Here is a 26,405-nt window from a genome sequence, read left to right as displayed (position 1 = left end):
CAGTTCTGCGGATGGAAATGCCTTGTTGATGAGAGAGGTCAACGGAGAATGGCCAGACTGGTTCGAGCTGACAGAAAGGCTACGGTAGCAGAATAGGATCTCATAATGCACAACATGTTGAACCTTGAGACGGACAGGCTACAAGAGTAGAAGACCATGTTGGGCACTTTATTTTAGACCATAGTGTTCCTAATAAAGTGCTCAGTGAATGTAAAATTACGCAACAGTCGAGTCTTCACTGTCTTTCCACTTGCAAGTAGGAGTGCATTAATAACATCTCTGACAAAGCTTTTTTTTAAAGAATTATTATGTATAACCATATTGACTGAGAGAATACATGGAATATTTGTCCTATTAAATATTAATTTGTCACACTGCAGGAGCATTTAAGATGAATTAGTCAGGGCAAAATGTAATTTAAATTACTGAAAAACTGAAGAGAAAAAATGACCAGTCACGGCACCTAAAATAAACGTGTTATTGACAAATAAGCTTGTCCAAGATTATAAAAATTAGAAATATTTAAATAATCTAGTTTAAAACACGTGTCAAGTTTGTGGAAATGTCATATTTGTGTTCATGCTGATTTCACACATTTTTGAAAAACATTTATAGCATTTTCTACAAACAAAAACTGATTTATTGACTTTATAAAAATCAAGTGGTAAAACCAAGTAAAATATATTATTCTTGCACCTTGAATAAATGTGTGTACTTAATCAACTTAATCATTAATTTCAAAAAAGTTTTGAAACATTTGAGGTAAAATATTTTAAAGATATTTTTAATATATATAACAAAAAAAAAAAAAAAACAAAAAAAAAAAACATTCCCCAGGGGTTACTCCATTTAACCTGAACAAAATGTTTTCACTAAAATGTCAAAATCTCTGATATTTTTTTTAATCTTTACATACAGTCATGAGGATCTAAAGGGCTCTTTTGTGTTTTGTGATTTATTTTTTCTCTGTTTATTTCTTGTCACATGACAACAAAATGGCTACCTGCATGTTACACCACCTGACTTAATTTGGTGGACAAAACTTTTTCATATATTAATAATATTTTGAAACAAAATTTGTTCACTGCTTATTTTTCAATGAATCATAATAATAAAAGATTGTTCCAAACTAATTATGACTCCTCTTTTTAAAAAATTTTTTTTTTTTATGTTTCAAACAATTTCAGGTTTAATTTAAGACTTTTTTACTCTCAGGACGGTTACATCACCTGACATTTGTATTTTATTTTAAGTCACAGAAAAAAATATCCAAATGGCTTTGAACACAAACTAAAAGAAAATCATCATAGAAGAGGTATATTCAAGTAATTGTTTTGTATTTTTGAATAAATTAATAGATCCATCGCATAGCTGACCCACACGTTTGGTTAACATTTATCCATATAAATGTTAAGCAAAAACATTAATGTTGATTAAAACCAAGATTTTGACATGGACATGTTACACATCAACTACCCACTAAACTACCCATTGTACTTGGCAACAAATGATTTTTGGTTAAAATGACGGTTCTTCTAAGATAACACCACCATCCTTCAACATCACTCCAGAGAAAATACATAAATATAGAAATATTTTCAGACATAGGCAGAAGGCGCAAATATAGGACGAAACTGACTGGTGAAAAGTAAAGTTAAAATGCGGATAATTTTTCTTTTGAAAAGGCGAATATAACAGATTTTTTTTAAGCTGTATTCCTATTCCTAAATGTAACTAATGACATACAAGACATGAGTGCAGAAAGACATCACCTCCAGAAATACTGTATATCCACAATACAGGATGTGTAATGTAAAACAGTGGAGACAGTAAATACTGGCAGCATAGTGTGTGGGAACTGTCTTTGAGTAGATGGGGGATCTGATAACCTGAGGTTTTCTCACCATAATAAAGTTCACACAGGCGTATGTGTGTGTGTGTGTGTGTGTGTGTGTGTGCGCACAAAGGGAGAGGAGGACAAACACAAAGTCCAACACACGCACCTTGGCATCTCTGCGTGCGGGTTTGTCGTCGCCTTTGCGGTGTTTGGAGTTGGAGCTGCTCTTGCTGCTGCCGCTGCTGGGCACAGAGGTGGAGGACTGGCTGAGCGTCCGCTTGCGACCCTGGTGTTCTGACTTGGACGTCTGCTGCAGCGTGATGGACGGAGAGGGCACCGACTCCTTCTCCTTATCCTGAGCACGCTTAGATGAGCTAGAGAAAATGTTTGCACTTTAACATTTAAGATTAAATCTGATGTCATTTTTGGGATGTTAAAAAGCGTTCTCCTACCCCAGCTTAATATGCAGTCAACTTCAAGTAAACCATTCGTTTGTTTTACCTTTTTTGCATTCAGTTCAACCAGTGCTTGAAGTGGAAAAAAAAAAAAAGTACAGGTACTCTCCTTGTTAGTTTTAAACTAAAAACTTTTTGATAAATAAACGATACTCAGACTGATTTTGTTCACCACATACGTTTATTTAAAAATAAATCTATAAATTTAGGATTTATATTATACGGCAAGGCTCTTCAACAGATTATACAAATGAAAACTCAAAACTTTTTTCCGTATATATCTTCCCTAACACTTTCATTATAACTAACATGTTAAAAAGAATGTGTTTATTTACAACCGTTTAATGCACAGGTAGTTCCAGTCAGTTTTAATCACCGTTCTATATTAATGCACCTACTCTGCTGTCCTCTGTAATGAGACATTGTGAGATCTGTTCATACGGCTTCAGGACATGAATATAGTCTCAGAGCTGGGATTAAACATCACATCACAAAACAACATCAAGCCATGCAGTGCTGTCTTTAAATCACCTGTGAAGCACTACAGGAAACACAGAAAAGACTACAGTGTTCATCAGCCCTTTATTACTCACCCAAAGCACTTGTGAGGAAAGTATGATTTGGCAATCAGGTTTTTTTTTTTTTTCAAAGAGGAGGAGAGAAGGTAACCGGGACTCATCACGAGTCTTTCGCTGTCCGTCAAGACGAGGCAAGACAATTTATACTGTAATATGATAAACATCATCTAATATTGCTGCCCTGCTCAACACGTTATCACACATCTCTTACTGAAACTCTGAAGGAGACTGTTTTATAGCACTCAACATTTGCTGTTATGAAATCGTGCAACACTGTGATTTCATTCTTAATTCAATCAATCGTGCTGCCTTTATGGATACCATATAGATGTTTCAAAGGTCAAAGTCTGCAGGTTTAGAGCGTTTTGGACATATACAGTAAAGTGCTATTTTTCCAACCGTCATGTCAGCAATACCGGTTTTTCCCCATTAATGTGAAAATGACAAAGAATAGGAATTAAATATTACATGTTCTGAGGAGTGCCAACCATTATACATTATGTGGCTGTTATTATCTGTTCTGTTCCCTTCACAGCGGGTGGTTCTTCGCCACCACATCGTGCATTACATTTGTTTAACGCACATCTAGCCGTGGATTATCCCTTACTTAAAGGAATAGTTCACCCAAAAATGAAAATCATCTCATCGTTCACTCACCCTTATGCCATCCCAGATGTGTATGACTTTCTTATGCTGAACATAAAGATTTTTTAAAGAATTTCTCAGTAGTTTTTGTCCACACAATGAAAGTGAATGTGTGCCAAAATTTTTAAGCTCCAAAAAAAAAAATCACATAAATCAGCATAAAAGTAATCCATAAGACTCCAGTGGTTAAATCAATGCCTTCAGAAGCAATGTGATAGGTGTGGGTGAGAAACAGATCAATATTTTATTCCTTTTTTTTACTATAAATTCTCCTCCCTGTTCAGTTAACCTCCACTTGAACTTTCACATTCTTCTTGTGTTTTTGGTGATTCACCTTCATCATGCATACTGACCCCTACTGGGAAGAGAGACGAATTTCTAGCTAAAAATGACTTCAATATTGATCTGTTTCTCACCCACACCTGTAATATCGCTTCTGAAGATAAAGATTTAACCACAGGAGTTCAATGGATTACTTTTATCCTGCCTTTACAGTATGCGCTTTTTGGAGCATCAAAATTTTGGCACCCATTCACTTCTGTATGGACCTACAGAAATGACATATTCTTCTAAAAATCTTCATTTGTGTTCTGCAGAAGAAAGAAAGTCAAACACATCTGGAATGGCATGAGGGTGAGTAAATGATAAGAGAATTTTCATTTTTGGGATGAGAAGAGAAACAATATAACAATGTCCAGTAATTTATTCTTCCCCCCCCACGCTCACATATCAACATACATAAGACACACACACACACACAGTCTTCTCACTCATTCTGTCTTACCCTGTCAATCTGTGATTTGTTTTACATTTCATTTGGAACTGGTAAAGTGTTTTGTTTGACATTCAGTTTTCAGAGTTGCGTTGAGTTACTTTCTCATGTCCGGTGCATTAAAGTGGTCTTTGTAGTTAAGTTCAATAAATTACTTATTACACAATTACACAAATGCCTGTTTTCCCCATTCTCCATTTATCCCTTATATAAAAACTAAAATAAAAACTAAATGACCTGAAAAACTAAACTAAAGCAAACAAACAACTGACAAACACAACGAAAACTAAACTAAATTGGAGTGAAAATTTTACAATGAAATAAACGAAAAAAATTTCAAACTATTATAACCTTGCTTCAAGCACTGAGTTCAACAAATTTGAGGCATCAAAGCATTTACGTTAATGTAAATCAAAGCACAATGAACTCACTCTTTACTGCTTGATTTGTGTGATGACTTCTCGTCTTGTTTGGTTTTCTTACTCTCTGGCTTGACACCACCATCATCATTCTGCAGAAGCAAAATAACATTAAAGAAAAGGCATTTTTACAATTAAAACTAGGTTCCGCTTCATTTCTTCAACACCAAATAATAGGCTTCTACAATCACAAAAATTACTTCTGTTATTGTAGTAGGTAAAGCTGAATTATCTTATGGATAGTGAAATTTATGATTGTCATTAATGAACATTATGGCTCTGTTCCAAAACCTAGTAAGCTGCCTTGAATATTTTAACTAAATAACTGAAATTGAAGAGATCGATTTGGAAATGCTCTACATAGGCAGTAACTATGTGTGACATCTTTACATGAAGTGCACGACTCACAATTGATTTAAAAAATTGGTGTTAGCATGTTGCTAAGCTAACAACACCACATTGTAATAAGCATAAAAATTCCAGTGTGGGTGAGAGGCATAAACGTAGCGGAATTAATGCGTTTTTAAACTAAAATGGTCATTGCGACTCTCTACCGTATCAGCACTATGGAGCCACATGCTTTTTTTACAAATGTAATATGCTAAACATCACATTCTCCACTAAGAACATACAATAGAAAACAAAAATTAGTTGTGGAACACTTCCGCGTTCAGGAAAAAGATGGATAGAATGCAATAGTATAGTTCCTGGAGTAAAAACCCCATTCATTTTCTTTATGGACACATTTTTAATGATAACTTATAAACCTTTAAAGACAGACCTACTGTGAGCTCCAAAGTTGCTAATCGATGGTATATGCTTTGTTGAAGCCATCAGTCTGCAATATTTCAACTTATTTTTTTTAAAATCGTGTTTAATAGCATTTTTTTGTGTTGAAGAACTACACTACCCATAATTCTGAAAAGAAATCTACCAATCAGAGAATTGCAGCAAACAAAAGAGCTCTGCAGTGACCGCATTGCGAATGAGGCAATCGAGTTGGTCTCTTTACACTCTTAAACTATTTATATATTGACACGTTTCTGAATATTTTGAGAAGTACCATTTGCGTGACATTCAAATTTGCAAAGTCCCAATATAGGGCATTAAAAATAGTCTCTTATGTGGTTCCATAGTGGTTAGGATGCTGCACTAGTAGGCAGATGTCTACATATACATGAGGCAGCACAATAGGTTTTGCAACAAAGCTAATATTCTCCTGAAATGTTATAAGAACAATGGCTGACACCAACCTGCCGTTTCCTCTTGCCCCTGTTAGCTCCCTTTTCACCAGGCTGCTTCTGGAAGTCCTTGCCCTCTGCTGGAGAATCCCTCTCCACCTTCACCTCTGCATCCTTGTACAGTCGCCCGGGCACTCGGGACAGAAGACTGAGGTCGATCTGCACCAGCAGTCTGGGCGGAAGCCTCTCTTCTGGGTCACTCAGCGGTGAGAGCATGGGCGAGAAGAGAACAGATGGATTCTCGGCATAATGCTCCCTTGGCGTTTGCGAAGAAGACGGGACACTCTCGTTGCCTTCTGAGTCTGAGGACGACGAATCAGATTCCACAAACTCACGGGACTTGCTGGGTGGTTTCTTGCGTTTGTCCAGAGCGGGACGAGGAGACGAGGTTTTGGGGTCCTTCTTGATGTTGGGCTTGCGGGGGCCCTTGTTGGCTGCACGGGCCCTGTGCGACGGGATCTCGGGTGAGGGTTCGGTCTCCACTTTCAGTCCACCCTTCGGTTCCTCTATGACAGGAGGCTTCTCAGGCTTCCTGGGCTGCTTCTTGCCCACCACCCGTCGCCCGCTCTGACTTCCGCCCTCGCTCTGGGCGGGAGACTTCTGACGTCCTCGCCAGCTTTCGGAGCCCTTCTGGGTGGGCCGAAGGTCTCGTCCTGGGGTGGGAGTCGGATCTTTGGAGCTCTGGCCGCTGTAGCTTCTGTTTGAGGTTTCTCGCCCCTCTTTCTTTCTTGGCGTTGTGCTGCTGTTCTCCAATGGAGAAGCTGGGGATAACTTGTTCACCTTCTTAAACCAGTTATCCAACTGCCATTTGTTAGCCGTGGGCTGTTCACGCTGTGATATCCAATGAGAAATGTGCATTTAGTGCAACGTCAAACTCAGATTTGCACTCATCTTTATATTTAACTAAACTGTCCTTATTCTTTATTCTCCAGTATCCAGAATAAGTCCACTCCAGAAGCACATAATAGCAAATTGTTGTTTGATTTCATACTTTAATGAAAGGAGTGTAAATTTGCACTTACTAAACCTAAAATTAGAAAATCATCAAATATTGCAATGATTTTATCCAAAAGTACTCAGATTAGATTACCTATAAAGTGTAATCTAAAAGATTATGCTACAGATTACAATTTAGCCATAATATAACAAATTTCATCACTGATCACAACTTTAGTTGTGTAATTTTTAATCAGTAGTACCAGATTATATTTCAGAAGTAATCAACCATACACTGTACACCGTGCAGTTAGTGTATTGTGTATTCGGTTTATCTTGTTTATATTGTCTTGTTTATATCGTCTTGCACACTACAAGACTCAAGCGCTTCGCCCTTGTTTCGGATTGCCGACTGGTCTGCGACTAGAAATGTCAGATCGCAGCATGTGCCCATCACCTGACAGCAGTGTAACATACACACTACAATGGATTTCAAACCTGCTGAAATCTGGCCAGTGAGTCGTCAGGTGTGCGCACTGTCTGACAAGCAAGAGAGCGGCAATGAGCAACAGCCAATGAAACATAGAGAGAGCAGAAGAGATGCAAAATAAATAAAACATCAATCTCCCGTCTACGTCTCCCTACCCGCTGCCTCAATATTTTCGTCTGTTTTATTAATTTTTTTGCTGTGTGAAAATCAGTGAAAATACAGCTGCCAGCCGTTTGATCACCATTAAACTCTCCGCTGGGTGTTTTATCGACTTCATGTACTTTTCGCACAGTGGGCTTCTAGAAAGATAAGCCTCCCTAAAATATTTTCACTCATTTTTTTATTTTTTATTTGTCTACTAACAATGTCCAACGGTCTATGTACATGCATCACATTGGATTAATGTCATTTTTTTCTGAAGGTCATGAAAACTGCCACCACAGTGTCATTTCCAGCACATTTTAAATTCTGCATTGTGTTTAATTGAAATCTGTGCAGGAAATTATGCTGATGGAAATGAATTTTCAGTTTTCTGTTTTAATATAACAAAAAAGAAAAAAGTTTTAATCTGTTAAAGGTGCACTCAGTAATTTTTTGAAGTATGTTGGAGTGGCTTACATTGACTTACAGTGACACCTAGTGGCCTGGATGCTGCATCATTCAAACACAGTAGTTTTCAGTTACCAATGCCATTGTAGAAATTCATTATGCACAGTAAGCCAGGATTAATTTAATCCATGAGTGAAAGTGTCCAATAACAGGGCAGTTACTGAGATTAAGCGAGTAGTAGGTCATGTGATGCTAACATGGCAGCCCCCATGAGGGCGCTCCTGCCCTGTGTAAAATAAAACAGCTTGTAAAAGCTTACTGATATGACTAGAGTCCTCATCTCATGTGAGCAGTCATGACTTTATACATGTTTCAATATTACTATTCATTTCTTTAGAAGTAAAACTTTTTAAATTAGAAAAAAAAAAGAAAAAAAAAAATTTACTGAGTGCACCTGTACATTTTAATAAAAATCAAACAGTGTGACATGAAAGTATACAAAACTGAAGAAACACCCTGCTATGTGTGTGAGCTTGTGAAAGAATTGCAGGATTGTAGCTTCAGTCAGGGACGCAGTTGATTCAGTCGTTTAGTGTGCACACCAACACAATGGATAAACAAAACACTAAGTGTGCACAGGAGTTGTGTAGTATGTACTTGGCTTTAAACTAGGGTATGTGGTGTAGTGATAAAGTGATTTGATTTTTTTTATTGTATTTTGCTTTCTTGGCCAATTGCTCCTACTGTGACTGTATGTGCGTGCAGAGTGTGTTTGTATGGGTGATTCACCTCAGGTGACGCAGGACGTGGAGGTTCGTTGGTCTCGCTGTCTGTCGAGCTGCTCTCGCTTTCACTGTCAGAACCGGAACTGCTCTCCGAGCCGCTATGACTGCTGGTGTCCTCGCGCTCGGCACCCTCGCTATTATTACTGTTATTACTGACAAAGACACACTCGTTGGTTACCTCTACCTCATGTTTCCTGTTGCAACAAACACCAATAACCTGAACACTTGTTAAGTCTTTGTCACCATTTACTCATTCTCATGTTATTCCAAACATCTATGTCTTCCATGGAACATAAAAGGAGATATTTTGAAGAACGTACTGGTTGCTCTTTTCCATGCAATTGCAATGAATCAGGACTGAAGCTTTTAAGACTCAAAAAGGATGAGGGCCTGGGTAGCTCAGCAAGTAAAGACACTGACTACCACACCTGGAGTCGCGAGTTCGAATCCAGGGCATGCTGAGTGACTCCAGTCAGGCTTCCTAAGCAACCAATTGGCCCGGTTGCTAGGGTGGGTAGAGTACCGTTAGGTTAACCTCCTCATGGTCGCTATAATGTGGTTCTCGCTCTCAGTGGGGCGCGTGGTGAGTTGTGCATGAATGCCGTGGAGAATAGCGAAGCCTCCACAAGTGCTAGGTCTCCGCAGTAACACGCTCAACAAGCCACGTGATAAGATGCGTGGATTGACGGTCTCAGATGTGGAAGCAACTGAGATTCGTCCTCCGCCACCTGGACTGAAGTGAGTCAAAACACCACCACGAGGACTTAAGAGCGCATTGGAAATTGGGCATTCCAAATTGGAAGAAAAAAAAAAAAAAAGGATTCAAAAAGGACGCAAAAGCGGCATTTAAGTATCATAAAACTGGTCCGTATGGTTTATGCACTATAGTCCGAGCCTTCTGAAGTCATTTTACAAACTTCCCCTCCAGTGAGCAGTTAACTCGAGAACCGCTGCAACTTGTTCTTCACTTTTTCTTCTTTTTTAATCTTATAAGCTCCAGTTGCCATTTACTGTTTCTGAATAGGAAAAGGGAAGCCAGTATATTCTTCAAAAACTCTCCTTTTGTGTTTCACTGAAAAAAAGGCACACAGTTTTGGAACAGGTGAGTAAATAATGACAGAATTTTCATTTTTGGCTGAACTATTCCTTTAAGAAGTCAAACTTCTTGTCAGCTATTTTATTAGCCAAAAGCATATGTGCATTTCTTACAGGATTCACCTAGAAAATGTGAAGTGTGGCAGAACATCCAATTTACCACAGATTTTTTCCCAAACCATTGATGTCCCCATCAACCCACGTCGCCATGGGAACAACAGAGGCGTATTTCCCAACACACTACTCAGGCACTCAACATTGTGCATCTCTATGTTTAATAAAAAATAAAGTACACCATATCTCTAAAGGGGGTATTTGCACTTGGTCACTTCAAGTTGACTGGATCTAACTAATTTTTCAGTGACACATTTACGTGACCAAGTGTAAACTGAATATGCATGCCCAATCAGAGACCAAACTGATCAATCAAGAATCAGTAAATAGGCTCCAAATAGCAAGTTTGAAGCTAAAACGTGAGGCTTGATGTTGGGAGGGTAAGTCACCTTGCTGAAGTGTTTCTGGGTGTGTTTTTGGCAGGATCATGCTCTCCATCACTGTCTTCACTGCTGCTGAGCTTCAGATCATCATGCAGCATGCTGAAAGGAGAGCAAGAAAACGGGATATTTCAAAGTTAAACTCCAAATATTATTATCGTGTTTTGTTGAGACCCAGAGTACCAAAACTATAAAAAAAAAATATGCTCCCGGAAGCTGCCTGTGTACTTGCGTAGAGTATGTTTCTGACCTTATGCTATGTCATACTGGGTTACAATACAACCTTTTCTGAGGTGAACAGCAGGTTTAACGGTGACTCACTTAGCTTGGTCACTGTCGGCTGGCTTTGACGGGTGACTGGACGGGGTCTTCCCTGAGGTTTTTTCTGAGAGATGAAAAAACGACATCTTTTCAGTACATAAAACTCAATCGCTACAAAACAATGAAGAGTTACTATGTAAGGGGACACTGGAGAATATACAAAAAGGATTTCTAAAACTTACTGTGTGCCCCAAAAGACAGGTGATGGCCATCCTACAATAAAGAGAAGGTACATTAAAACCGTTACAAATTAATAGACATCTACATGTGTGTATTTCATTTGTAATTATTGGTGCAATAAATGTTCTCTCTACATGAAATGCAAATCTATTACGCTTATTCCATGGTTTAAATACTGTACAGAAGTCATTATGCTACAACCGACATTGTTATCCTTTATTCATATCGGACCTATAATGCATCAAATCGGATCGAACCATGACCAAATTAAGGTTTCACGACATGTCATAATCGTTAGGTAAAGAACAGTAATCAAAGTGATTGCAAATATTTACACCCCTAATATATAGACTGTATGTATAAAAAGTTCATTAAAATGCAAATAACAGTTAAAAAATAAATAAAAAGATCAGTTATGGCAAAAGCATAAGAAACAGTTAAGACTACAGATCCAGACTTTCAATATTAAAATGTAAAAATTAATTATAAAAATACAAAATATTGTATGGATTAAAACTATGATAATCTAAACAAAGAGTGAAATAAACATACAATTTCAATATTTATTGTTAGAAAATGAATGTTTTTTTCTGTAATTTCCACCAAACCAAATTATTTAGCCCCTGACGAAGTTTTTTTTTTATTTTTTATTTTATTTAGTGTACTTGTTAAAGTCGATTCAAGTGAAGAGCATGTTTGAAATGAAAAAGAAAACACAAGGTAAATATCCCATGTTAGCAGAATAATTCTATTGGGCGTCATTTCCAATTAAGATGTAATTTTGCCATATTATACTTTTTTTATTTTTTATTAGAGGCAATCTATATATCAGTATATATCTCTGTCGATAGTCGCTTTTTAGAATTAACGGTTATCTGCAAAAATCTATACCGATAGATGCAGATTTTTTTTTATTCCTCATCAATAAACCTCATCTGGTGAAATATATAAAACCTACATACACTGATCAGCCACAACATTAAAACCACTGACGAGTGAAGTGAATAACATTTATTATCTCATTACAATGGCATCTGTCAAGGGGTGGGATATATTAGACAGCAAGCGAACAGTCAGTTCTTGAATTTCATGTGTTGGAAGCAGGAAAAATGGGCAAGCGTAAGGATCTGAGCAACTTTGACAAGGGCCAAATAGTGATGGCTAGATGACTGGGTCAGAGAATCTCCAAAACGCCAGGTCTTGTGGGGTGTTCCTGGTATGCAGTGGTTAGTACGTAACAAAAGTGGTCCAAGGAAGGACAACCGGTGACAGGGTCATGGGCACTCAAGGCTGACGTGGCATGGGGAGCGAAGGCTAGCCCGTCTGACCCGATCCCACAGAAGAGTGTGTGTCCTGTAGCACAAACTGCTGAAAAACGTAATACTGGCCATGATAGAAAGGTGTCAGAACACGCAGTGCATCGCAGCTTGCTGCGTATGGGGCTGCGTAGCCACAGACCAGTCAGAGTGCCCATGCTGACCCCTGTCCACCGCCAAAATTGCCTACAATGGGCACGTGAGCGTCAGAACTGGACCATGGAGCAATGGAAGAAGGTGGCCTGGTCTGATGAATCATGTTTTCTTTTCAGATCATGTGGACAGCCGGGAGCGTGTGCGTCGTTTACCTGGAGAAGAGATGGCAGCAGGATGCACTATGGGAAGAAGGCAGACCGGCAGAGGCAGTGTGATGCTCTGGGCAATGTTCTGCTGGGAAACCTCGGGTCCTGGCATTCATGTGGATGTTACTTTGACATGTACCACATATCTAAAGATTGTTGCAGACCACGTACACCCCTTCATGGCAACGGTATTCCCTGATAGCAATGGCCTCTTTCAGCAGGATAATGCCCTGCCACACTGCAAAAATTGTTCAGGAATGGTTTGAGGAACATGACAAAGAGTTCAAGGTGTTGACTTGGCCTCCAACTTCCCCAGATCTCAATCCGATTGAGCATCTATGGGATGTGCTGGACCAACAAGTCCGATCCATGGAGGCCCCACCTTACAACTTACAGGACTTGTAAGGATCTGCTGCTAACGTCCTGGAGCCAGATACCACAGGACACCTTCTTGTGGAGTACATGCCTCGAAGGATCATAGCTGTTTTGGCGGTGGTTCTACACAATATTAGGCAGGTGGTTTTAATGTTGTAGCTGATCGTGTATACAAAACTACAAAAACTATACAAAACTGTTCATCTGGTGAATATAAAGGCTATAAAAAGCTTCTTACATATACTGTAGAGCACTGTAATGCAGCCAAGTCTCTTTCATTTCAAAATAAGAGCCACAGTTATATTTCAGGCTTGTTTATTGTTACAAGTTCTGCATTATGCACAAAATCGTAGTTTTTCTGGTTATTATTGGGATTTTGGTTGCACAATATACTGCTTTCGGGATTTCATTAATTTTGGAGCCTCAATGACTGTGCTCTTCATTGTATGGAAAGACTACGAATTTTTTATAATTCTATAGTCTAAGTTTTAAAAAAATACTATTGGTCGATTAATTCGTTATCAAAATTCATTATCGGTCGACCTCTATTTTAAATATTATTTAATTGTGTGTATTTAGGATGCATAAATATTAGTTACGAAATTACCCTTAGCAAGACAAAAGGGTCGGCTATTTTATTTCAAAAACATTGAAAATGTCAATTCCATCAGTGTCATTTCCACAATTCTAACACAATCCAGAATTTAAGATGTGCTGGAAATCACACTGTGAGGGGAATTTTTATTTTTTTTCCTCCCCTTTTTCTCCGCAATTTGGAATGCCCAATGTGCTCTTAAGTCCTCGTAGTGGTGTAGCGACTCACTTCAATCCGGGTGGTGGAGGACGAATATCAGTTGCCTCCGCGTCTGAGACCGCCAATCCGCGCATCTTATCACGTCACTTGTTGAGCACGTTACCACGGAGACTTATCACATGTGGAGGCCCATCCTATTCTCCGCAGCATCCGCGCACAACTCACCAAGCGCACCACCGAGAGCGAGAACCACATTATAGTGACCACGAGGAGGTTACCCTATGTGACTCTACCCTCCCTAGCAACCGGGCCAATTTGGTTTCTTAGGAGACCTGGCTGGAATCACTCAGCACGCCCTGGATTTGAACTCGCGACTCGAGGGCTTGTAGTCAGCGTCTTTACTCGCTGAGCTACCCAGGCCCCCCCTCTGTGGGGGGGAATTTTAATGACTTTTAGAACAAAAATGCCAAAAACCTCCTGTGATGCATGTACACACACTGTTGCACATTGTTCGTAGACAAACTAAATAAATTAGTGAGAGTGTGAAACAGCGCTAAAAGTGCTGAAGTTGAACAAACACCCATACGTATTACACATACACAGGAATGGAGGTGGTTTAAGAATGGCTAATTGTCTTTATTATATCCTTCAACAATTTAAAAATGGATTGAGATAGAGGTGTGTTGTTGCTATGTGACCACAGAGACTGTTTGATGACTGACCTTGGTGGGAAATGGAAACTTTGAAGGTTCTGTCTTGCAGGGGGTGTGAATGGCTGTAAGTGGAGGAGGCCAGACCTGAGTCATTTCCTGAGGGAGAAAGATGCAAATTAAAGACCTTGAGTTGCATAGAAATGGGAGATAAAAGTGCTTCTCAATAATCTTTCTTTTTTTTTTTTTTCCAAAGCTATGCTGTCTTAGGACACCAACTAAGTGCTTTCGCTTTGATTTGCATACCTCTGCTAATATGTAACAGATTACAATAACTCTGTTGCTGACAGCAAATCATCAATAAAATAATGGAATGATGACAAAAATCTTACCTTCAAAATCTCATCAACACAGCTTGCATCTCCTCCCATTGAACCCTGCAGGACAGAGTGAAATGATTAATGTCTGTGCAGATTGAGTCGCATACCATAAAAGAATCACTCCGAGCACCGAAGTTGCTTGAGTAACATTCTAAGGTAATTGTAAAAGATGCACTCAGTAATTTGTTCTTCCAAATAAAAGTTTAACCGATAAAGAAATTAACATTGCTTTAAAAAGGGGCCTGGGTAGCTCAGTGGTAAAATACGCTGGCTACCACCCCTGGAGTTCGCTAGCTCGCTAGTTCGTGCTGAGTGACTCCAGCCAGGTCTCCCAAGCAACCAAATTGGCCCGGTTGCTAGGGAGGGTAGAGTCACATGGGGTAAACTCCTCGTGGTCACTATAATGTGGTTCGTTCTCGGTGGGGTGCGTGGTGAGATGAGCGTGGTTGCCGCGGTGGGTGGCATGAAGCCTCCACACGCGCTATGTCTCCGTGGCAACGCGCACCAACAAACCACGTGATAAGATGCGCGAGTTGACTGTCTCAGACGCGGAGGCAACTAGGTGAATCACTACACGACCACGAGGACTTAAAAGCACACTGGGAATTGGGCATTCCAAATTGGGAGAAAAAGGGGAGAAAAAAAAAAAGAGAGACTGCTTTCATATCAGTAGCCTACCAAAAGCGTTTTATATATTACATGGAGTGGGTCACCTTTTTGGGTCCGACATGTCGACATCGCGTGACCAACCAAATACTGTATTTTCAAAGACAAAGTCGCACCTTTTTTCACATAAATTAAATTCTTAACTTGGATGGAAACATGACTAATGGAATCGGTAGCCAAACACATCCACAACGCTAGGTGTGAGTAGTCATGTTTTCATCCAAAAAATTGCGAAAAAAGGCCCCAGCACACTCATGGCGATGTGCTTCTTTGTTCTTCCCTCAGAGCCAAAAAAGAAGTTTGAAACAGCTGAGCAACAACATACTGTTGACGAACATTCAGAAGAGCATTTAAATATGAGAACGCTCAAGACTACAACATAGATGCAAAACATCAACCAATATGACATTAAAATGTGTTATCAATGACTTCATGCCACACAAGATCAATAAAAGTCGCTGTTTTAACCACTCGATGATGATTTAAAATAATATATATGCAGAAGCTAATGTGAAATTTCGAACATTTATCTTAATAATGACACTGATACTACTGCAAATATGGGTGTACAAAAGAGTGTTAATGGGTAGAATACTGACAAAAAAATAATGATAGGTATCTCTAACTTTGGGTGTGAATGGATTTTGGCTGCAGGTGGCACATGAGTGAAGCAGCATTTCAACAATAGAGTAAATGGCCACCTAAGAGTAGATATGATTCCTTTTGTAGACTAATATAAAAAAATAAAAATATATATATTTTTTTTAAATCGCATGGCATGTTCTTGGAAAATTTCTCTGCAGGAACGATCGTTCAGATGTAAGTAAATTTGCAGAAGCTCGCTAATAATTCTACACAATAGTGTGTTCACGTTGACTGATCTTAACTGACTGAACGCGAACTAGCTGTTGGCCTCAAAGTAGGCAGAGCTCCAGGTCACACCTACCGATGACGTGGACCAATGGCAATAAAAAGGTGTTTAGCAGCCAGAAAGAAGTTTTCCTGAAAGTTTGCCCAGGTGAGCTGTTAGGAACCACTGAAACAAACTCCAAAACACCTCTTTTTTTGGCCAGACTTTGGGCCCTATTTTAAGAGCACTAGTGCGCAGCAGTATGCTTTAAGTCATAAGCATAAAGTCAATGGGCATGGTCATGAAGTATTGTTATTTTCCTGCAAGTATACGCCAAGTCTAGGCGCAAATGGGTTGAAATGGGTGAAATTTTGTGCACAACGTGCTAATGGGCTGGGTCAAGGGCAATTTAATTTGGAGGTTCTTCTCAGTGGCAGTGACACGCTCCTTTTATATGCATAAAAATTGTGACATCAAGATTTGGATGTACGTTCCATTAAATTATAGAGAATGTAAGTATTATTAATAATTTTCATCTTCTGACACACAAATCATGGCTAGAATTAACAGTGATGTATCGGCACGCACTTTACTTCTCCCGGTCGATTTTGTTTTGAAAAATTTAATTCATTTATTGAAACATGAAAAAAATGTAACCAAAACTATTTCTAAATTCAAATTAAACTTGAAATGAAAATATAATCAAAATAGTGTTGCGCTTTGTACATTCACAAAAATAGAGCCCTTTATTCTTAGTGACGTCGCACCCATTTCTTAGGAAGTGTGCAGGGGCCTTAAAGCAGCGTTTCCATCCAATGTGTTTAAGAGAACAAAAATCGTCAATTTTCTAGCATTCAGCATTCTAGCATTGACAGGCTATGGTTCTGGCATTTCAGAATGACCAGAGCAACATTTGAGTTCCTATGCGATGATACTGATGATATTCTGAGCGAATCACGTATTTAAATGGCTTGTTGAGGCAAAGTCACATGACTTTTTTTTTTTTTTTGCACATCTACAATTCTATTTCAGTTCTATAGGAATATATTCTGTTAATGTGCTTTCATCGTAGTTTATGCACATGTCTTTTTAGCGAATAAAACGTTTATCCACTATTTTGGAGATTTCATTTGCATCTTGGTGTTTCCATCACATTAAAATACATTATTTATGAGCATATCTTTTCATCAAATAAAACATTTATCCACCACAAATGAGCATATGCGTTAGACTTTTTAATGCAATATCCCAAAAATATGACTATTATTTCGCCCAGCACAAAATTGACTGAGTGCACCTTTAATACATATTAGTAAGGACGCACGGCACATAGGAAAAGTAGCAGAACCTTACATCGACGGACTGCGTTGGAATCTTGAGCTTAGTGAGTGAAGCCTTGCCGTTGGTTTTCATTTCTCCCATGGCGCTGCTGTGCGACTGGCCACCATACGACTCTGAGGAAGTCTTGGGCTCGGCTGTCTCCTGGCCGTCCATGGGCCGCACATACGCGGTGGGCTTCTGAAGCATGGAGCTGGGCTTAATAAGCGAGGGTGGGAAGGCCTGGCTGGGATGTTGCCCGCTGGAGAAAGAATGAACCCTTGAGGGCGAGTCCCAGTTCGCCTCTCGGTCCCGGGGTGACTTGGAGCGGTAGCGTTCCTTGCCGTGGTCGGCTGTTAGTGACCGCGATTGGCTTCCGGAGCTCACAGAGCTCTTGGCCGGACTGGAAGTGGCATGAGACTTGTGCTCGGAGCTGTGCTTGCTCGACTTTTTGCTACTGCTGTATTCTCGCTCATGCCGCTGGCTGCCGCTACGCTGGCCGCCACTGTGGCTGCTCTGCATGGATGAACGTTTCTGTGAAGAGGAGGTGGTGGAGGAGGAAGAGGAGGCACTGGGAGCCGGGCCGACAGGAGTCCATTTGTTGTTCTGGCTCTGGGTGCCTCCTCCGCGCTGGTCACTGTACTGACCGGATTTCTCCTCGGAGGAGGTGCTGGAGGCTTTAGGAATGAGTTTGGACATTGGAGGTTCGCCGATGGTCTCTTTCATTTCGTCGTAATTGCCCAGCATGCTCTGGATGCGACTGGAGAGTTTATCTTCCTTGCACTGCTGTAAAGAGACAGAAACCAAGACAAAAATCAGTCTCTGTTTGTTTGAGTGTCCTGTCCAGCTCGAAAACACAACATTGACTTGACCAGTGAGGTGAATATGGGTGAGGACTATCTCTATTCACAACCAGTGGAAGATAGGGGGAGTTTTCTGGAATCAGTTGAAATTTACACACTTCAGCTTTAAAATAAAACGTAATTCCAAAACACAAAAAAAGTATATTTCAAAACAATACAGACTAAACTGGTCTGGTGTGAAAACATATTCACAATCTCCATTTCAAACCATTGTTTGCTGTAACATCCCGTCATAAAAGTATTGTTCTGAAGGCAAACAGCAACAAAACAAGCAGACCAAACTGCATTACTGCTGTTGATAGTTCACAATATTCCTTATCCTTTCCTAACTTGATCTGTCCAGAATGTTCAAATGAAGCATTCATGACTAGTTTGTTATGTAAAATAGCGTTTGCACAACCACCCCCAAAGAGCTCATCCAAAATAAACAAGTAATGTACTGTGTCCTAGTCTGACCTGAGATAACATTGTAGGAGTTTTCCACAGTTAATACAAACCACTTCATACAATGCCACAGGGAATAGGAGGAAAAGATCAGCCAGTGACCAGGAACTGCAGCTGTCCATAATCTCTACCAGTCAGGATGCATTTCTTTCCTCCTATGGCAGGTTCACCACCAATGTAAAGCACTTACCTCTGCGCAAAGCTGGTTAGCTGCAAAGATTAGACCGAGACAGACTGTAATCTTCCTTATTGTAACATATGTACATATAAAACCTCTCACTCAACCTTATATATCAACCTAATAGGTTTCATTAAGTGGATTCTATCTACTAAAGTCACTTCAAGATGTAACCGCTACATAAGAAGGGGAGTTTTGTGGCTTTAAGTCCATGTCTGTTAGCTTTGAGGTCATCTATATGCTAGTGTACTTCTAAATATTGACAGAATAATCATTTTGCAAGTAAAAATGTTGTCTCATCTTGCACTACACAGATTTTTGTTCAGTCAAATGCTCTCAAAATTCAATTTGGTGAATTAGAGAGCCCAACAGTCAAGTTCCAAAAGTAAAAATATTATTAATTTTCTCGTGTGGCGAATTGATTTTTAACGATAACTTATAAGCCCTTACTGAGACCTACCATGAGCTCTGAGGTTGTTAAACAATGGTAAACACTTCCGTTAAAGCCATCAGTCTGCGTTATTTCAATAAAAAAAAAAAAAGTTACCTACACTACACTACCCATAATCCTGAACAGAGATCTACCAATCAGAGAATTGTAGCCAATAAACCACAACAGAAAAAGCTCTGCAGCAACCGCCCACTTATCACTGACTAATGATCAGACATTTTTCTGTAATATACTTCAAATATATTGATTTCTGCTTATAATCTACAACTTTAAATCAATATTTTTCCATGGTTTTTACTTCAGTTATGTCATTTGCAATGCTTCATGGAACTGTAGTTCATTCCCTTGTAAAAACAAAGTACACATTCTTGTACCTATGTCTTTTTGTCCACTATTTGGATAAATATTGTTTCATGAACAACAATTGGTAAATGTTGTGATTCACCTCGGAGCTTGCTGGTATGGTTCATGGCTTCATTAGAACTCTCTGCGTAAAAAATAAATAAATAAATCCAGCACCAAGGCACCTGGACAAGTGCATGCTCACTGTTGTGTTCTATAATTAATGATCTATATCTTAATGATTCTGTGATTCTTTTAGTAGTTTGGAGGAAACAAAAGTACCTTGTATGTTTGAAATTGTGTGCAGCAAGAACACCACAATAAAAAGGGACATGTTGTCTCTTTATTGCCTATGTAGGGTGGTGCCCAGCATTTCTCTCTCACCACATTCAATTCAGACTTTAAGCTCACAACTCAGCAAAACAACAGTTTCTTTTGCCGTGGCGTAAGTATTTTTCTAAAAATGGCACTAGTTCTTAATAAGAACTCTAACTGGGAAAGTTCTTTACTTGTTTGCACCTGATAAAATAAAACACAAGACATTTCCTGGTAACTAGAAAAAGCCTTTCAGGAATCAAGATGGCGATATGATATGACCGAGCCCTTGGCAGAGGTTTAGGAAGGAAGCTAACCAACCACAAAGCTCTCGTTTTCTGTGCTTTCCCAGCAGACTTTTTAGGTCAACCAGGAACAAATATCAAAGCTCTTCATCTCAACAGCTTCAACAAGTAATTACCCCAAATGCCAGACAATTACTTAATATCAAACGAAACATGTCACCAAAACAAAACCAAAAAAACATGGATGGTTTTGTGGACATGGTACCATGGTAATACCATTGTCTTTGGACATGTACCATAGTATTCTTTAAAACACCTTGGAGAACAGGGCTGGGCGATATATTGAGAATAGTCACGATTTTTCCGATGATTATATGGCATATATAAAATTAAGCAGCTTTGTGAGTAATGCAAAGGTTTTAATGCACCTTTTTACTTCCCTATTGTGTTTTCTTAAAAACCTTGTCTTGGAAATTACAAAGCGATGTTTTAATTATCTGTATCAATACAGATTTTCAGATTAGATATCGATTTACAAGCTCTCGATTTGATTCCGATTTCACTAAGATTTGATTCTGATTCCTTTGGGTATTTTTCACTGATGTCACCCATTTTGCTTGCATACTAAATAAATTCTCAGCTAGTGCTGTCAATTACACAGAAAACCTTCTAAGATGGTATATTACGAAAATGTATTTGATAGATTCATTTGTGTCATGCTCACTACATGGCATTTTTCATATATTAAAACATTTTAGTGAAAATTTATGAAGGTAAATATTGCTGTTTATTATAATGTCCTGTTATAAATGAAAACAATTCAATATTCTGGTGTTCAGTAATAAAAATAAAAAAACATTGTGGAAAGCATGCCTTGATTATTTTGAACCATCATTTTACTATATTTAAGTATTTTAAATCTGCGTGACAACAATTGCTGCTGTTTGGTTAAAACCGTCATTACAGTCAAATTCATTTCAGAATGAATACATAAAATATTGAGATAAATGTTGAACATAATCCAGAGGCTGAAAAATAAGATATACATTTAGCTATACCGCCCACCTCAGAGTACCATGTAAGTAGCACGGTACATAGTGCACCCATTTAGTACCATGGTATATGAATATCCAAATCCCGTGGTATTACCATCTGAAACCATCACTGTACTAGTACCAGTTTTTTGTAAGGGGTTCTTTGTTAGGGAGCGAGATTAGTAACCCATAAATGTCAGAATCGAACAAATAACCAAAAAATAAATAAACCACCCAAGATGAAATGAGATCTAAAGGGCAAAGAAATGAAGAAACAAAATGAACTTACAACTTTATAAGGTTCAGGAAAGAGTGGGGAGTTAGCTGGATAGGCCTCTCCTCCCTGCTGGATTTCTTGATTTCTCCTTTCCCTTTCTTTCATACGGAGCACATTCCGGTCTTCACGGTTCATGTTGCTAACAACAGAGACAAAGTCACTAAGCATTGAGGTAGAGAAAAAGAGCTTTCTAACACCTTGATTTTCATTTAAAGAAATAGTTTAGCCAAAAATGAATTACAACGAATAATAACTGGAGCTTTCAAGCTTCAAAAAAGGTCGCAAAAGTATCATAAAAGTACCATAAAAGTAGTCCATAAAACGTATGATTATTTTCAGTTAATAGTGACTTCAATTTCAGTCTGTTCCTCACACAAAGCTATCATATGGGATACGGACCACTTTTATGATATTTTTATAATGACTTTGCTTTGCCCTTTTTGAAGCTTGACAGCCCCAGTCCCCATTCAGCACATTCTTCAAAATTTCTCCTTTTGTGTTCTACAGAAGAAAGTCATATGGGTTTGGAACGACATGAGGATGAGTAAATGATTTTCAGAAGTTTCATTTTTGGACTATTCCTTTAAACAAAGATCAAGTAACACATTTAAACAACAAATGAGCAAGACAAAAACAGGATCACTGGAAACAAGGTGCTTTGCTTTGAATGAGACCAGCTCAGATGTGCATTGTTCTCTTTGAAAAATCAATGCTGGGCTATTTTACAAAATATATGACAACAGTCAAAGGAATATTTGATGTTAATCAGACAAATTAGTCTGTTCCACTAACTCACGTTTGTTCTATACAGGCTGGCTATTCCAAACATTATAATGCCAATATAATGCCAATATTATATCAAGCTAAATACACACTAGAGGTTGACCGATAGTGGACTTTGCCGATACGATAACTAAGGAGATGGGAAAGGCCATTAACTGATTAATGGCCCGATAATTTTTAAAAATCGATTTATAAAAGGTCATAAAATTTTCTTATTCTTACCATGACAGGCACAGTTTATTGTTCAACTGAAATCCCACTAATAACTAGAAAACAATTAAGATTTGGTTCATAACGCGGGCCTTTCAGTTTAAACAAACCTGAAATACACCGGGGACTTATTTTAAAATTACAAAATTATGAAAACAATCATCAACAACCAAACATTTCTGCAGATAACGACAGTTCCAAAAAGCAACTATCGTCACCGATTAATCAGTAAAACCGATGTATCGGTCTACCTCTAATACACACCATCATTATCTGCTCTGCACATCACAAAGTTTCACAGTAGATGAAAGATGAAAGTTTCATCTTAAATGTGGTATAAAATGACTAATTTCAAAATAACTTATTATCCATTTGGTCAATGTTTACCATAAAGGAAATGCTGATCAAAGATGACACTTTTCTTATGTTGTAGCTACACTGACTTAAGGTAATTTCAAAAGTGAAGAAATGTAAGTCTGCCAACACCTGAAGTTAAGTGAGATTTGTGGCATGCATTCTGTTAAACAGGTGTTGGGAAATTGATTGTGGCAAAAGAAACTTCCTTTGTTCCAGTCTGACGAACCTCGTTCAGAAATTATCTTTGAGGACGTCCAAATGTCTTTCCAAACCACAAGCTGATGAAATCCCTATGGAACTATAAATTTGTTGAATAGAGGCTAATTAATGAACTCCCAAGAAAACTGGTAACAGACAGGGCTCCACACTACATGTGACAAAAAAATAAATAACTGTCAATAATTGACAGTCGGGAACACTTTGTGCACATTCATATGTGGTTTTGTCAGAATTCATCTAGTGCATTACATCTTTGTAGCACACAACAGTACTCCTTACATCGATTTAGTTTTTACCCTTTCCATTGAGATGAGCTCAATGCATGCAACAACAAACACAACTTGAAAAAAAATAGCTGAAAAATAAAAAGAGAAATAAATAGCGAGCAAGCAAAAGAAACAGTAAAGGGTGTGAAAGAAAGAGCAAAAGAGTGAAAGAGAGAAGCAAAAGAGCCAAAGAGCAAAAATGGAGTGATAGAGAAAGCAAGCAGGCGACAGAAAGAAAAGAGTGATAGAATGAGCGAAAACAGCATCAACAGCATCAAAGAGTTCAAATGAAAGGAGCAAACAAAGAGAGAGTGAACAAATGGCAAACAGAAAGAGCAAACGAAAGAGCAAAAAACAGAGCAAGAGTGAAAAAAAGAAAAGAGTGAAAAAGCAAACAAAACAGAAAACAGAAAGAGCAAATGAGAGCAAAAGCAGAGCAAGAGCAAAAAAAAAGGAGTGAAAACAGAGCAACAGAAAATGGTGAAGAGCGAAAGAAAGCGAAAACAGCCAAAGGAGGTTAAAACAGTGAAATAGGTTTGCACGATTATGACAAAAATCATAATTGCCCATTATTTCCTTCGATACTGCAATTGTGATTGTTCATTTCGATTAACAGAATTTACATTAAAATACTTATTTTGGGGTGTGGACATATTCTTTATGTAGTCTATGCATCAAAACAACTTGAGAACGGTTTCTGAATTGCTTTAATATTTCAATTGCATGAAAAACAAAATGTAATGCACACTTTGAATAAATTGTAGTGTAATTTATATAATGAACATTACTGATATGCCTTTAGACTAATTTAAATGCCTCTGATTTGCCTTTGCATTCATAGACACAACGGCCCAAAAAATATATTGTAAATTGAAAATTTTGGCATAGTGTATGAGAGTACACCTAAATGGAATGCTGTAATTGACACTTTTCATGATTATATACAGTGCTGTGGAAAACTATTTGCCCACATCCTGATTTCTTCTGTTTGTATCTCATACTAAATTGTTTCAAAAATTCAAACAAAATCTAACATAAAACAAAGAAGATCTGATTTAACACAAAATACCGTTTTTAAATGATAATGTTATTTATTGAAGCAAAAAATGTATCCAATACCAAATGTGTGAATGTATTTTCCCCCTTAGTTACTAAATCTCCAAATCTGTGAAACTGAATTCATAATGGGGTTCAGCTGGACCAGACACACCCAGGCCATAAATACATAAATAGAACTTTTTCAGCAGCATGAAGTTGGCTAAAAGGTCTCACCCAATAGCACACTATGCCAAGGTTGAAAGAAATTTGAGAAATGAGGAAAAAGGTGACTGAAATACAGTACTGTGCAAAAGTCTTGGGCACATAAGAGGTTTCACAAAAGCATTTGTCATAAGATGGTTATTTATATCTTCAGCTTTAGTGTGTCAATAGGAAATATAAATGTTAGACTCTCAAACATTACTTTTGCAAATAGAAAAGATTAGAATAGAAGTACAGGGAGCCCTGCAACAGATGTCATGGCCCCCACAAAGCCCCCCACTGAACATCGTGTCAGTCTGAGATTACATAAAGAGACAGAAGCAATTGAGACAGCCTAACTATATAGAAGAACAAGGCAAATTCTCCAAGAAGCTTGGAACATCCTATCTGCCAACAGCCAAGAAAAACTGTGTCCAGGTGTACCTAGGAGAATTGGTGCTGTTTTAAAGGCAAAGGTTGTCACACTGAATACTGATTTATCTTTTTTATGTTTACTGGACTTTGTATGACATTAAGTGATAAATGAAAACTATTTATGGCATTATTTTTGAAGACATCCTCACTATTCAACATTTTTCACAAGTGCCTAAAACTTTTGCACAGTACTGTACATCAGTCTGGAAAGGGTTACAAAGCTGTTTTAAAAGCTCTGTGACTCCAAAGAACCACAGTGAGAGCCATTATCTCCAAATGGAGAAATCTTGGCACAGTAGTGAACCTTCCCAGAAGTGGCCGACCTTCCAAAATTCCTCCAAGAGCACAGCAACGAGTCTTCCAAGAAGTCACAGAAAAGCCAAGGACAACATCCAAGGAACTGCAGGCCTCTCTCGCATCAATACAGGTCACTGTTCATGACTCCACTATCAGAAAGACACTGGCCAAAATGCCATCAATGTAAGAGTGGCGAGACGAAAACCACTGCTAACCCAGAAGAACATTAAGACTCATCTGAAATTTGCCAAAACACACCTTGATGATCCTCAAACCCTTTGGGAGAATGTTCTGTGGACTGATTAGTTGAAAGTGGAGCTGTTTGGAAGACGGGTCCCGTTACATTTGGCGTAAATCAAATGCATAATTCCACAAAAATTACATCATGCCTACGGTCAAGCATGGTGGTGGTAGTGTGATGGTGTGGGGATGCTTTGCTGCTTCAGGGCCAGGGCAACTTGCAATAATTGAGTGAGTCATGAATTCTGCTCTCTACCAGAAAATCCTAAAGGAGAACGTCTGGTCATCAGTCCGTGAGTTGAAGCTCAAGCGCAACTGGATAATGCAGCAAGACAATGATCCAAAGCATAGGAGTAAGTCCACCTCTGAATGGCTGAAAAGAAGCAAAATTGAAAAAAGTTTTGGAGTGGCCTAGTCAATGTCCTGACTTGAACCTGATTGAGATGCTGTGTCAGGACCTTAAGTGAGCAGTTAATGCTCAAACCCTCTAATGTGGCTGAACTAAAGCAGTTCTGCAAAGATGAGTGGGCCAAAATTCCACTGAAGTGTTGTGAAAGACTGATCTCAAGTTATCGGAAGCATTTGCTTGCAGTTGTTGCTGCTAAAGGTGGCACAATCAGCTATTAAGTTTAAGGGAGCAGTTAGATTTCACATGGGTGATATAGGTGTTAGATAACTTTTTTTTGCTTCAATAAAAAAAAAAAAAATAAAAAAATAATATATATATATATATATATATATATTTGAAAACTGTATTTTGTGTTTACTCAGGTTGCCTTTGTTTTATGTTATATCTTGTTTGA

General features: G+C 38.5%; 1 protein-coding gene across 4 annotated transcripts in view; it reads right to left on the bottom strand.

The window, feature by feature from the left end:
* Positions 1 to 26,405, bottom strand: part of LOC127430406 (AF4/FMR2 family member 4-like) — a 72,132-nt gene that overhangs the window by 14,748 nt on the left and 30,979 nt on the right. For 2 of the 4 annotated variants that reach the window (XM_051680134.1, XM_051680135.1), the window contains 11 exons: positions 21,569 to 21,695; positions 17,444 to 18,193; positions 14,587 to 14,631; positions 14,267 to 14,353; positions 10,800 to 10,830; positions 10,618 to 10,681; positions 10,306 to 10,398; positions 8,712 to 8,859; positions 5,960 to 6,778; positions 4,719 to 4,798; positions 2,004 to 2,211 (listed from right to left, as the gene is read on the bottom strand). In XM_051680134.1, the coding sequence (XP_051536094.1) occupies positions 2,004 to 2,211; positions 4,719 to 4,798; positions 5,960 to 6,778; positions 8,712 to 8,859; positions 10,306 to 10,398; positions 10,618 to 10,681; positions 10,800 to 10,830; positions 14,267 to 14,353; positions 14,587 to 14,631; positions 17,444 to 18,193; positions 21,569 to 21,695 (2,452 nt within the window). The remainder of the gene's footprint in view (positions 1 to 2,003; positions 2,212 to 4,718; positions 4,799 to 5,959; positions 6,779 to 8,711; positions 8,860 to 10,305; positions 10,399 to 10,617; positions 10,682 to 10,799; positions 10,831 to 14,266; positions 14,354 to 14,586; positions 14,632 to 17,443; positions 18,194 to 21,568; positions 21,696 to 26,405) is intronic. The other 2 variants (XM_051680136.1, XM_051680137.1) reach the window with 1 other exon arrangement.

This window comes from Myxocyprinus asiaticus, chromosome 40 (genome assembly GCF_019703515.2).
Source record: "Myxocyprinus asiaticus isolate MX2 ecotype Aquarium Trade chromosome 40, UBuf_Myxa_2, whole genome shotgun sequence".
NCBI classification, from domain to species: domain Eukaryota; kingdom Metazoa; phylum Chordata; class Actinopteri; order Cypriniformes; family Catostomidae; genus Myxocyprinus; species Myxocyprinus asiaticus.
The sequence above is the reverse complement of the archived record's forward strand: the minus strand, read 5'-3'. Positions and strand labels throughout refer to the sequence as shown.